Source organism: Heloderma suspectum, chromosome Z, assembly GCF_057233095.1.
Source record: "Heloderma suspectum isolate Gila_16-S chromosome Z, 16-S_ref, whole genome shotgun sequence".
Taxonomy (NCBI): domain Eukaryota; kingdom Metazoa; phylum Chordata; class Lepidosauria; order Squamata; family Helodermatidae; genus Heloderma; species Heloderma suspectum.
This window is the reverse complement of record NC_139476.1, coordinates 14280860-14294029: the sequence shown is the minus strand read 5'-3', so window position 1 is coordinate 14294029 and position 13170 is coordinate 14280860. Positions and strand designations below refer to the sequence as shown.

The 13170-nt window shown below is 45.9% G+C and overlaps 1 protein-coding gene across 2 annotated transcripts in view; it reads left to right on the top strand.

Annotated features, from left to right (window-relative positions):
* Nucleotides 1-13170, top strand: part of TMEM59L (transmembrane protein 59 like) — a 33039-nt gene that overhangs the window by 13338 nt on the left and 6531 nt on the right. For both annotated transcript variants that reach the window (XM_084825410.1, XM_084825409.1), the window contains 4 exons: nucleotides 5344-5490; nucleotides 6529-6637; nucleotides 9614-9731; nucleotides 12779-12896. In XM_084825410.1, coding sequence (XP_084681536.1) covers nucleotides 5344-5490; nucleotides 6529-6637; nucleotides 9614-9731; nucleotides 12779-12896 — 492 coding nt within the window. The remainder of the gene's footprint in view (nucleotides 1-5343; nucleotides 5491-6528; nucleotides 6638-9613; nucleotides 9732-12778; nucleotides 12897-13170) is intronic.

The following is a 13170-nucleotide window of genomic DNA, read 5'->3' as shown; positions in this document are numbered from 1 at the left end:
TTCCTTGTCCTTTATCATGCCCGTCTTTGCACAAAACGTTCCCTTGAGATCTCCAATTTTCTTGAAGAGATCTCTAGTCTTTCCCATTCTGTTGTTTTCCTCGATTATGAGTACTTGTCTTAAAAAGGCAAAAGTTCTTTTTCAGCTGGAGGTGCCAGGAGGCATGTTGCTAGGCACTTAAAAGATTCAGGTGCTGGGCCCATAGGATACCAATCTGCATAAAATTTGCACATTCTAATCTATGTCTATACCTATGCCTTTTAATAGGAGTTATTTACATTCTCAAGATGGCACAGCCAGTCAACTGATTTCTCATGTGAATCATCTCAAATAAAATAAGTTATTTAGGGCACAATCCTGTGCATGTTTAGACAGAAAAAAGTCCTACACCTCCCAGCATTCCCCAGTGAGCAGAAAAAGTCCTACAACTTTCAGCATTCCCCAGCCAGCAGAAAAACATCCAACTCTAGCTCTTCCCAGCCAGCAGAAAAATGTCCTACAACTCCCAGAATTCCCCAGCCAACAGAAACAAAGTCCTACAACTCCCAGCATTCCCCAGCCAGTTATCCTGGCTGGGCCATGCTGCGAGTTGTAGGACTTTGTTCTGTCTAAACATGCATAGAATTGCACCCTTAAGTAATTTGCACCCTACCTTAGATCATCCCAGATCAGTACATCCTCTTACGTTATAATTAATTTGCAATCTCTTGCTGGCCCTTGCCCATCTCTCTCTCTCTTTCCTTCCTGGAGGAAAATTGCCCCCACCCGAAACAATTAAGCAGAAAAGGGAAGTCTCCATTGGCAGCAGTGGAAGTTTTGTTCCCCCCTAAACTTCATTACCATATGGGAGGGGGGATTGGGGGGCACTCAGCATACACAGAGGGTAGGGTTAACCCCTTTCAGCTGGAATTCCCTCTAGAAATCCCCCCCCACACACACACACACATGCCAGTTAAGCACAGAAAAGCACCCATGGAATCTTTTAAAAATATTCTTAACTGCTAGGCAGGGAGATTTGGGTGGGGTGGGGCTGTTCCAACATGTGGGAGGGGAGTGTTAATCCCCAGCTGTAATCTCGCTTGAAAATTGTCACCTGTAGGGCAATTAAGCTAAGCATCTTCCATTGGCACCAGCGGACACTCAGGGCTGTGGGAAATAGACCTGGGGCCTAGGGAAATCGAGTCGGGGCTAGTGCCCCATGGGTCCAGGCCGAATAACATCCCTGGATGCCAGGGACTGTGCCTGCAAGAGCAGTGGTTCCCCTGATTTAAAAGCAGCTGTCAAGTTTTGCTGACGAACACAAGAAACTGCCTCCTACCAAATCCTGAGATCCTTTTGAAACCAGAGAAGCTGTGGACTGAACAGGTGGCCTTTTGCATGTGATACCTTTAGAAGCTCCTCTCTGCCTCCATAAGGGATAGAAACTTGCTTTAAAACCAACCAACCTCCCCCCCCCCAAATTTTGTTGGGGTTTTTTTGGTTTTGGTTTTAAAGTAAGGCAGAGAGAAGCTTCGAAAGGCATCATCATAAGGCTTTTCATGTTATATCTAGCTGCAGGCCCTGCAGGCTTTTCTTCCTTTCTTTATCAACGCTCTCGATCATTCAGCCACCAACCCACTAAGCCTGTGTTGGCATCAAGAGGGTGTAATTGTGTTAGCTAGGCCAGGCAGGAAAAGGCAGTTTTATGAAACGGATCGAAGAGGAAATGCTGGCGAGGCGAGGGAGGGAGGCAATTAGGCAGCCATGCTCTGTCTGCCTGCTGTAGGAGGCTGGGCCTTGTTCCGCTGTGCCTGCTTTTCCAAAACGCCCATGGGCAGGCAGGAATGGTGCAGGAATTGGGAACGTTCTGTGTGCCAGGGACTTGCTTGCACCTGTTCAGTGCAGACAAGATGTTCTGTGTGGGAGGAATGATTTGTGGGTTGGTGCTCCCTTCGGATTATAAGGAATGCCTGGAGGCAGGTGGGTGGGGGAATAACAGGAAGGAGGGTATAGTGGTTAGAGCACAAATGCATGATGTTGATAGAATCATAGACGAATAGGGTTGGAAGGGGCCTACAAGACCATCGAGTCCAACCCCCTGCTCAGTGCAGGAATCCAAGTCAGAGCATCCCTGACAGGTGGCTGTCCAACCTCATCTTGGATGCCTCCGGTGTGGGAGAGCCCACCACCTCCCTAGTTTATTCGCTCATTCGCTCATGTCCAGTGGTATACTGATCAGTTTTGAAGTGCAGGCACTCATCATGATAACCCCATAACCAAGCCCCTTAGGAGAATCCAAAACTTCAGGAACTAAGTTGATCTCTATCAACAAACCAGTTCTAGCAGTTTCCTTCCTACCAAGAGCAGGTCTTTCGTAAAACAAATGTGTCTTATTTGCCCATTTGTTTTCATTTGTTTTCATTTATTATATTTCTATACCGCCAAAGCTCTCTGGGCGGTTCACAAAAGTTAAAAATTGTTAAAATATATTGTACAAAGTACAAAAGCCATTTACATAAAGACATATAAACAGATAGTACACACAACAGCAACATATATGGAACAACAATTTTTAAGCAATCAAAGGCAATCTGAGACCTGATTAAACACTCATTATATGCTACCTGCCTGAGAGAAGAGGGCAGTTTCAACCTGGCACCAAAAAGATAACAATGTTGGCACCAGGTGGGCCTCATTGGGGGGATCATTCCACATTTGGGGAGCCAACACCAAGAAGGCCCTCTCCCTTGTTGCCATCCTCCAAGCCTCCCTCGCAAGAGGCACCCAGAGGAGGGCCTTGGATGCTAAGTGTAGTATAGGGGTTGGTTCATTCTGGACTAAGTCACCCCCCAAATACTTGGCATAAGAACAGGGAAAGTATATTGTTGCTTGGAAAATTCATTCCCCGCCAGCTGCTGTAGAGATGGCAGCTAAGCTCAGTGGGAACAAGGAAGTCTGAAGGTGGTGGCAGGTGATGTCAGTGTCCCTGCTAATAAAAAAATCCCCGGAGTTTCAATGCTGTGAGACCCAGTTCTGCTACACCATAGCTGAGATCCTTGGCCATCTAGTCCGGGGTATTTTTATTCTGGCAGCCGTGCTGTCTCTGATCCATTTAATGCAGGGGTGGGCAACTTTAGCAGTCTGCTCACCAGTTTCCTCCCACCACTCATTTTCTGTTGTAGCAACAAGAGCAGCACGGGGGGTGGGGGCAGAATCCCAGTGGCCTGCTGCCGAGAATTGGTGGCAAACCACAAATTTAGTTTGAAGGCAAGCTAAATTTGTCCTTCATAAGCCTCTGTAGCGCTGGGTCTTTTTTCTTTTTTTGCCATGGGGGGGGAGCAATGGGGAGCAATGAGAGCCGACGGGGGTGGGGAGCAAATATTGTCCGCGGGCCGTGTGTTGTCCACCCCTGATTTAATGGAAGATGGAGGCCTGGGGTGAGCAAAAGGTAGATAGGGATATACTGGTAGATCTCTGGGTGATTTGCAGGAAATCGGCCAGGATTTCTGACTCCCCAAAGATTCAGCAATAGCCGCAACAAAATAACTCCCCCTCTGTCTTAAATAATTCTGCAGAAAGGAAGACAACTTTGCAAGAGGTAACCAGGCATGGGTTAGAGCGCTGGACTCAGACTTGGGAGTTCTGTGTTCTAGTCCCAGCTCTACCGTGAAGCTCACTGGGTGACTTTGGGCCAGTCACTGACTCTCAGACTAACCTACCTCACAGGATTGTTGTGAGGATAAAATGGAGAGGAGGCCACCTTGGGTTCCTTGTAAGAGGAAAAAAGGTGGGACATTAATGTAATAATAATAATAATAATAATAATAATAATAATAATAATAATAATAATAGGACTCTGAGCTGTTGTGAGTTCTTCTGGTCCTCTAAACACAGTCCTGGACTCAAGAGTTCTTTAACTCTAAGGGAGCAATCCTATGCAAGTTGACACAGAATAACATCCAGCAATTCCCAGCATGGGGAATGCTGGGAATTGCAGGAGTTTTTTTTCTGTCTAAAGGTGCATAGGATTGCGACTTAAGTGTTTCTCTTTTGCACCAGGCTCCAGTTGGTGGGTCTCCAGTTTCTAGTAAACAACAACAAAGGAGATTCCAGAAGCTTGAAATCTGCCCATGCCAGTGTATACAATACTGAGCTACATGGACTAGTGAATTGTCTGGTATTGGGCAGCTTCCTATTTTCCTGTCCAAGTCGGCCCTTTATTCAGGGCTATGAGGACTGGAATCTTACTTTAGTTTTAGAGGAAAGACCATGGTGCAGTGTCACTGCTAAAATGAAGAAAACTTCTGTTTGGGGGGTGGGGGCAGTGTTTACCAGGCGTCGACTTTTGGAGGAAGAATTGCAAGCTCTGGTCAGTTTAGTACTCAAAAACAAATTCCTGAGCTCAGGATTCTTCTTCCTAAGTTGGTGGATCTTGGGACTCCAGTAAAAAAAAAAAAAACAGCTCGAAAAGTAGATCCCGCAAGCCTGAAGTCTGAGCACTGCAATAGCAAGGATATTCTGCGTGCAAAGCAGGTGCTTTACCACTGAGTTAAAGTCATGCGAAGCTGTCAAATGCAGAGTTAGGCTGTTGGTCCAGCTAGACCAGTGTTTACTTATTTGAAGTACTTCTATCCTGCTGTTCATCCAAAAAGGTATCTGGAGCAGCTTATATGCAATCAGTAAAACAAGACAGTCCCTTCCCTCAGGCTTACAATCTAAAAACATGTGACACACAAGGAAAAGGGGATGGGGAGGGAAGAGGCGGGGAAATAATTATTTTAGTAGGGCTGGTGGAATAGCCCTGCTCTCCCTCTCTTCTCCCTCAGCAAAGCCTGCTGTAAATGAAACAAACAGGATGACAGCTTACATTATACTAATATAACAAAGTACTAAAGCAAAATGAATGTGATTATTAAAATGTGGGAGCATGCAGTGATGGCAGACATGTGAGAGCCAGTGTGGTGTAGCGGTTAGAGTGTGGGACTAGATCAGGAGTTTTGCACTCCTCATCTAGTCCATCATCTTGCTTCCCACAGTGACCAACCAGATGCCTCCTGAAACCCCACACCCCATCCTGGTTTTTCATCCCCAACAATTTACATCCAGGGCTATACTGCCTCTGGAAATAGAGTCTCTTTAGCTATCATGCTTTTTTGTGGCAGATTGATAACCTGAGAGACAAAGCAGAGAGACAACTCTCTAATTTCCCCAGAGTTTACAGAGGTTTTCCTAGTTTGGTCACCTGGAAGCTGTTCAGATTCACCAAAGGTGACCATTTAAATAGGTGATTTGGATTAGGAAAGGGTGAGCTGGCGCAGGAAAGAATGAGTTCACTGGTGCCAATTTCGTTTTGCAATTTAACAGATCCAGGATCAGAAACCCACCTCATTCTCTGTCTTCGACCTGGTCTCCAGTTTTTGCAACGATATCGTCAGTTCTGCCCAGAGCTTCATTTCCTCCACATGGACCTTCTACTTGCAGGCGGATGATGGAAAAGTAGTGGTGTTCCAGGTTGGTAATGGCAGGCTCGGAGGTGGGGTTACGGGAGTAAAATAGGGATTGGGGAGAATTTAGCTTGCTCTGCATTTTTAAGCTCAAAAATTGCATACAGAAATGTGTAGATTAGGGAATGTTATACAAAAATCCATATATTTGGGGAAAGTTGTATTCAAACATATGCATGTTATGGTAAGTTTGTAAGCTAAAACCTAAAGGAAGCCTGGTGAGTGCTTGCTTTGTAGGTTTATAAATATTTTTTAGTTAAATAAAATTGTGTCAGCAACTAAGGTTGTATGGGAAATTCGTTTCAGTTCGTATTTGATCAGGATTTACCCATTTCACACATTCCAGACCAAACATGGACTCGATTGCAAGCTGCAGTCGAAGTCCATACATTTCCAAGCTTGCAGTGTGATTTGCGGTGTGACACCCCCCCCCCCAAATGTGTTTGGCAGTGTGATTACATTTGAGAAACATGCATGAAAAAATGCATACTTTTGAAAAATGTGCACAAACATGCTTTAATCAATGGGAGAAGAAGATGCGCACAATTGATATGCACATTTGGAAAAATATGTGTGTAAAATGCACACAAATTTTCATGTCAGAAGAAAGGAAACCAAAATTGTAATCTGATATGGACGTGATACGGAATGGGCTTCGACGTGCAATTCGGAGAAGTTCGACGGACTTGAGGTTTGCTTGTATACACATCCCTAGTCAGCAATAATAACATTAAGATAAATTAATAATAATGTATGCAAGCAAATTTGAACAAGGAGGACCTGCTGAAATTCTCATGGCCACGCTCCCGCAAGACGTGGTCCTTGAAGATGTGGAAAGATCTTTAGACCTGAAGCGTTGACTGGTGTGAAAGTTTTGCAGGGATCTGGCTTGATTTCTTTGATTCCCTGAGTGACAGGTTAAAATCCATCCCTTGCTACTTCTGAATGGGCTGCGCTTTGCAGCAGGGGGCCTCCATAGACGCTTCCCAGTTGCTCACCAGCTGCATGGGCAAGGCTCAGTCGTTTTATCTTTTTTTGTCCTTAGTCACAGCCAGAGATCGAGTATCCGGTTCCGGAGGTACAGGCTCCCAAATCGGAGGTTTCGGAGAAAACCTGGACAGCTTCTGCCTCCAACACCCTGCAACCTCACACAGGTAAAGGAAGTGAGATAAAGGGAGGATTAGGAAAGGGACTGAGGACCCTGGACTTGGGTTCAAATGGCAAGATGGGGGATTTCAACTAAATATTAGGAAGAACTTCCTGATGGGAGGAGCCATTCGACCGTGGGACAGGCTGCCTCAAATGGATTCTCCGTCACTGGAGGTTTTAAAGGAGAGGCTGAATGGCCACCTAGCAGCAATGCTGTAGCAGGCATTTTCCTGCATTAACAGAGGGGTTAGACTAGATGACCTTTGAGAACACTTCCAGCTCTCTGATTCTATGAAATCTAGAGTGCAGCTGCACATTTGGGATACTGTGAACAGTTCTGGTTGTTTCAGGATTTGTGACCAGCTTCCCTGACTATACATCAGCTAATGCAGCCCCTCCAAACCAGGAGCATCCGCCTATGCCCACCCAAAGGGACTTTTTCTCACTGAAAAAAGAAAGAAAAGAAGGCAGTGGAAATAAGGATTAATTGAGAAAGAAAAGAGGGAAAGAAAAGGGGGAAGGGGAAATTGGGATCATTTGAGAAAGAAAAGAGGGAAATAAAAGGGGGAAGGGGAAATAAGGATCAATTGAGAAAGAAAAGAGAGAAAGAAAAGAGGGAAGGGGAAACTGGGATCAATTGAGAAAGAAAAGAGGGAAAAAAAAGAGGGAAGGGGAAATAAGGATCAATTGAGAAAGAAAAGAGGGAAAGAAAAGAGGGAAGGGGAAATAAGGATCAATTGAGAAAGAAAAGAGGGAAAGAAAAGAGGGAAGGGGAAATTGGGATCAATTGAGAAAGAAAAGAGGGAAGAAAAGAGGGAAGGGGAAATAAGGATCAATTGAGAAAGAAAAGAGGGAAGGGGAAATCGGGATCAATTGAGAAAGAAAAGAGGGAAGGGGAAATAAGGATCAATTGAGAAAGAAAAGAGGAAAGGGGAAATCGGGATCAATTGAGAAAGAAAAGAGGGAAGGGGAAATAAGGATCAATTGAGAAAGAAAAGAGAGAAGGGGAAATCGGGATCAATTGAGAAAGAAAAGAGGGAAGGGGAAATAAGGATCAATTGAGAAAGAAAAGAGAGAAGGGGAAATCGGGATCAATTGAGAAAGAAAAGAGGGAAGGGGAAATAAGGATCAATTGAGACAGAATAGAGGGAAAGAAAAGAGGGAAGGGGAAATCAGGATCAATTGAGACAGAATAGAGGGAAAGAAAAGAGGGAAGGAGAAATCAGGATCAGTTGAAAAAGAGGAAGGAAGAGAATGGATGGGAAAGAAAAGAGGGACGGGGAAATCAGGATCAATTGAGAAAGAGGAAGGAATGGATGGGAAAGGAAAGAGGAAAGAAAGAGGGAAAGAAAAGAGGGAAAGAGGGAAGGGGAAATCAGGATCAATTGAAAAAGAAGAAGGAAGGGAATGGATTAAGGAAGAAATAAAGCTCTGGATGAGGGGAGGGGAAGAGAAGGGAAGAAAGGAAGGGGAGGGAAGACTAAGGGAGAGAAAAGAAGGAAGAAAGGAAAGAATAAAGGAAAGAAAACTCAGGAAAGGGGGAAGACTAAAGGGAGAAGGAAAACAAGCAAGCACGCTAAGGTGGGATAGAAAACTAAGGGAAAGGAAGGAGGGGGGCAGAAGGAAGGAACAATTACAAACAGAGGAAAGGAGAGAAGTGGGTGTGCCTTGCAAACAATGGAGAATCGTCTGTTGGCACATGATCTTGTTGACACAAAGTCAGTCCTGGGGACCCACCTTAGCTGCCTTGAATTCTGGGGTGGAAGAAATGTGGGATATGCATGCAAAAGTGTAAGGAATTATTTAAAGGTTGGAAATAGATAGCTTCAGGAAGCAGCCACAGCAAACACAGTGCACATGTCAGGAGCCGAGGGCAGCAACAAAGGTGTCAGGCCCACGGAGAAGGCAGAGCAGAATAAAACAAGTTGCCTTATCAGTCCATCTAGTATGCATAGCAGATACTCTTCCACTGAGCTATGGTCCTTTCCTTAAAAATAAAGTAAGATTCCAGCCCTCAAAGTTCTGAATAAAGGGCTGGAATGTAGGAAACTATGGAGTCAGACCTTTGGTCCATCTCGCTCAGTGTTGTTGACACTGACTGGCAGCAGCTCTCCAGGGTTTCAGGTAGGGATTTTTCCTGGAGATGCCAGGGACTGAACCTGGGACCTTCCACAAGCGAAGCAGTGCAGGCAAAACAGTGCTCTAAAGGTGAAGTCAGATTCTAGCTCTTCCCACTGCTAGCTGGCCACCGTTGGAGATAGTACACTGGGCTTGATGGGCCTTCGATCCAATTGTGAGATTGCAAGCCCCCTTTTGAGGATGATGTGCCCTGAAAAGCGGGTTTAAAATCTTTTACACAAACAAATAAATAAAATTAAGCAGAGCTATGATTATTAACGTCACCAGGCTGTCTCCTGCTATGGTCTTTCCCGTAAAGGTAATAGAACATTCTAATCCTCATGGTTTGGAACTCTGACTTGATTTAAAGAGGAACCTCATACCCTGAAGCTGATCAGTGGGAGACTCAGGGCAGATCAAAGGAAGTCCTTCTTCACACAGCTCATAGTTAAACTGTGGAACTCACTTCCACGAGATGTAGCGATGGCCACCAGTTTGGATGGCTTTAAAAGGGGGTTGGGCAAATTCATGGAGGAGAAGGCTGTCAACGGCTACTGGTCCTGATGCCTCCAGTACCAAAGGCAGTGAGCCTATGTGCACCAGTTGCTGGGGAACATGGGTCGGCCACTGTGTGAACAGAATGCTGGACTAGATGGACCCTTGGTCTGATCCAGCAGTGCTTCTTTTACATTTTTGTGAACATAAGAAACTGCCATATAGCAAGTCAAACCCTAACTCATGATTGTCATTTGCCAGCACTTGACCAGAGCTCCTGGCACCCTGCTTGCTTCATTTTCTGACCTGTAAGCATTTTATCCTCCCTGTCCTGCCATAAACAAACAGCCATTTGTTTGCCTCCTCAGGCCTTCGGGAGAAACTGGACAGGCCTCCCGTTGAAGAGCCAAAGAGCCGAGCCAAAGTCCAGCCCCCGGTGGAGACCCAGACGCCTCCGGAGCATGATTTCCTTGGCTGCATGTCCAAGTAAGACAGCTGGGGGATTTGGGACTGTTGTTCTTGAGCTGTGGAAAGAGAGAGAGGGGGAGAGAGAGGAACTGAGGATAAATGAGGAGGCGGGTAGGAGACAGACCCCAGAGACAGCGGCTGTTTCGGGTGTGGGAAGAACTTGGGACAAAGCAACTCCCAGTCGGCTATTGTAACATATAAATAGATTCCACGGAAGCACAGAATTCAGCTTGAGGAAAATTCCAGCTTTCATTCTTTTTTCTTTCTTTTTGAAGTCAAGTTTCTAGCCCTCATGGGTGCAAGAACATGGTGGACAATGCCTGTTGAAAATTCCAAAGCCAGAAGAGTGGCTGAGTAAGATCTCATGGGGAAAATCTCTATCCTTGCCCCCCTCCCCCACCCACCATACACACAAAACTAGTAAAACTGTAATAGATGAGGCAAAATAATTTATTCTCATTTTGCTATGAATTTGGCATCCAGAGGATGCCAGCTTCCATTCTAATTTTTATTTAAGTCATGTTTCTAGTCCTTATGAAGCTATGGGGCTTTTAAAAAAGGTGGCAAAGATATTCTTGAAAGAATGCAAGTGATATCTGCAGAAATCTCAGAAGCCAGATGGATAGTGGAATAAGATTTCCAATGGTAGGTGAGGAATCAATGATTATCTGTTGTTCTCTGTTGCCCCTCCTCACCGTTGACAAAACCAGAAAAAATGCAGTACAATAAAATGTTACAGTACAAATCGTCAAAATGAGCAGAATCAGTGAGAATAGCAACGATATGTTGCAGTGTGGAATACTCAGGGTCCAGTCAGATAGCAATGCCTGACACTTCTACAGATTACTCCATTCCATAACCTATTCCCAACAGATGTCAGCAATCTGTGGACACCGAGTATGCTCATTGGGTTGTTTCTGGGGTTTCCCAGCCCTTTAGGGGTTTTTCCCTAAAGACTTTTTCATCCTCCTCCAAACCTTTTGGCTACATAACCCATCAGCACTCATATTGGAACATCAGAAATAGAGGGAATGTTTGTGCAAATTTTGCTTATTTGGCATCATTCATACAAGTCAACTTTCCTTGGTACAGAATTTGGTTTGCTTGGGTGTGGAATTTGGGCAGGAAAAAAACAGTGTCGTGTACACATCGCCCTAGCTATGGAAGGCAGCAAGAAGGGGATGAAACCAATTTCCCTGTTTATTTTGACGACAGCATTTGGAGGATGGGAGGAGATGTGGATGGGCACCACTAAATGTGGAAATAGACTGAAAATCATGACAGGCATATGAGGCTAGGCCAGTACTGGGTAAGCACTTTACAAGTAGTATTTACTTATCTATTTATTGTAAAGATTTTTAACCTGCCTTTCAGGGTGCACTGCCCTCACAAGGCAACTTACAATGTTACAAAAACATGAAATACAAATTACAATTAAACACACACACACAGCAGTAGTAGTAGCAGCAGCAGCTAATGATTTTTAAGGAACAAATGCAGACTGGAAGAAATGTGTCTTTAGGTTGTCGTTCCTTAAAGCCAGAAGTGATGAAGCAATTACCCATCTCCTTAGGGAGGGAGTTCCAAAAGTGTGGGGCCACCACTGAGAAAGTCTTGTCCTTTGTACCCGCCAGCCTCATGGATCTTGCTGGTGAACCAAAAAGTAGGGCCTCCGATGCTGATCTTAATGCATGGGCTCATATAAGCACAGTAGAAACTAATAGGCAGCCAATATTCATTTCTAACATTGGAGTGAGATGATCCAGGCACCTAGCTCCCACAAGCGTTCTAGGTGTCGCATTCTGTGCTACTGCAGTTTCCAGATCATCTTCAAGGGCAGCCCTATGCAGAGCACATTACAGTAATCTAACTTATTGTGATTCTTGCACTGTGGAGCAGGGACCCCTTTGGGGGAGTGAGTGTGTGTGCGTGTGTGTGTAGGACTATTGTGGGGATGTGAGGGGTCAGAAAGCACAGTTTTTTGCGGGGGGGGGGAGATCCTTCAGCAGACAGATGGAGAACATGGAATCATTTAGTGGTATGACCACCGAAACTGCTGTGGCTGTGAAGATGGGGAGTCCAGTGGACTCAACCTCTCCTGCCTTCTTCCCAGATGTCCTCTTTATAGGAGGTCATCCAAGATTTCCCGTCATAGCTCTTTGATGCCAGTGTTGCACCTCTGCTCCAAATCTACTGACCTTTCCGCATATGGGGACTCTGCATGCTTGCAGTGCTGAAGAAACGGCAGCCAGTGGCTGTGGGGGGCTCAGAAGGTAAAGGGAGACCTAGGTTCCAAAAGTCTAAGAAATGGCCGGTCTGATGGCAAGAGTTTTAGGGACAGTATTGGTGGCAAGGAGGGGGGAATTTCATGGGACTAGGAGGCAGGGCTATCTTAGAGAGTGCTTGGGGGAAGAGAGTGGGGCTATCTGGCTTGGGGGTGGGGCTATTCTGCAGGAGGAGGAGGTGTCTGGGTACCACGATAACCCTCTGGGCCAGATGATGTCCATCTCTTCTTGGATTCCTGCACTGAGCAGGGTCTTGTAGGCCCCTTCCAACCCTAAAAAAAAAGGTAAAGGTGTCCCCAACCAGTCGTGTCCAACTCTAGGGTGCGGTGCTCATCCCCGTTTCTAAGCCGAAGAGCCAGCGCTGTCCGAAGACGCTTCCATGGTCATGTGGCCAGCATGACTGAACACCGAGGTGCACGGAACGCTGTTACCTTTCCCGCCGAGGCGGTAGCTATTTATCTACTTGCAGATTCTTGCTTTCGAACTGCTAGGTTGGCAGAAGCTGGGACTGAAGACGGGAGCTCACTCCGTCACGCGGCACTCGGGTCTCGAACTGCTGACCTGCCGACCTTCCAGTCTGCAGTTCAGCATCTTAACCACTAAGCCACCGCGGCCCCTCCTTCCAACCCTACTATTCTATTATTCTATGATCTTCCCACCCACACCAGCCTATCCGAAGCCCTCCTACCTCTCCATCCCCCAGTATGAAGCCTCCTCCCATCCCAGGGTCAGCCCTAATCTTGTCATCTCTCTTTGGTGGGGGCCATTTGGGTGTTACAGGCGTTCAGGGCTGCCCCGCTGGATCCTGGCTGCTTGTCTCTTCCTCTCCATCATGGTGATGCTCTGGCTAAGCTGTGCCAGCCTCGTGACCGCACCAGATCAACACATCAAGACTCAGGTATGGGGAAATAGTCATGGTCAGGGGGCATTGGTCCTTTCTGGGGCTCTTTGCACCGCTCCATCTATCTTACGGGAACTGTTTTGTCCAGGAGAGTTGTGAATTTGCTTATTACTTTACTTATTTTTGGCAGGGGTGCAGAAACTCATGCCCAGGGGCCAGATTTGCCCAGCCTGGTGTTCAATCCAGCCCTACAGAGTTCCCTAAATAGACACATCCCTGGCCCCGCCCTCTTTCTTTGGTGCTTTCCTGGCTTTTGTGAAGCTTTCTCCAC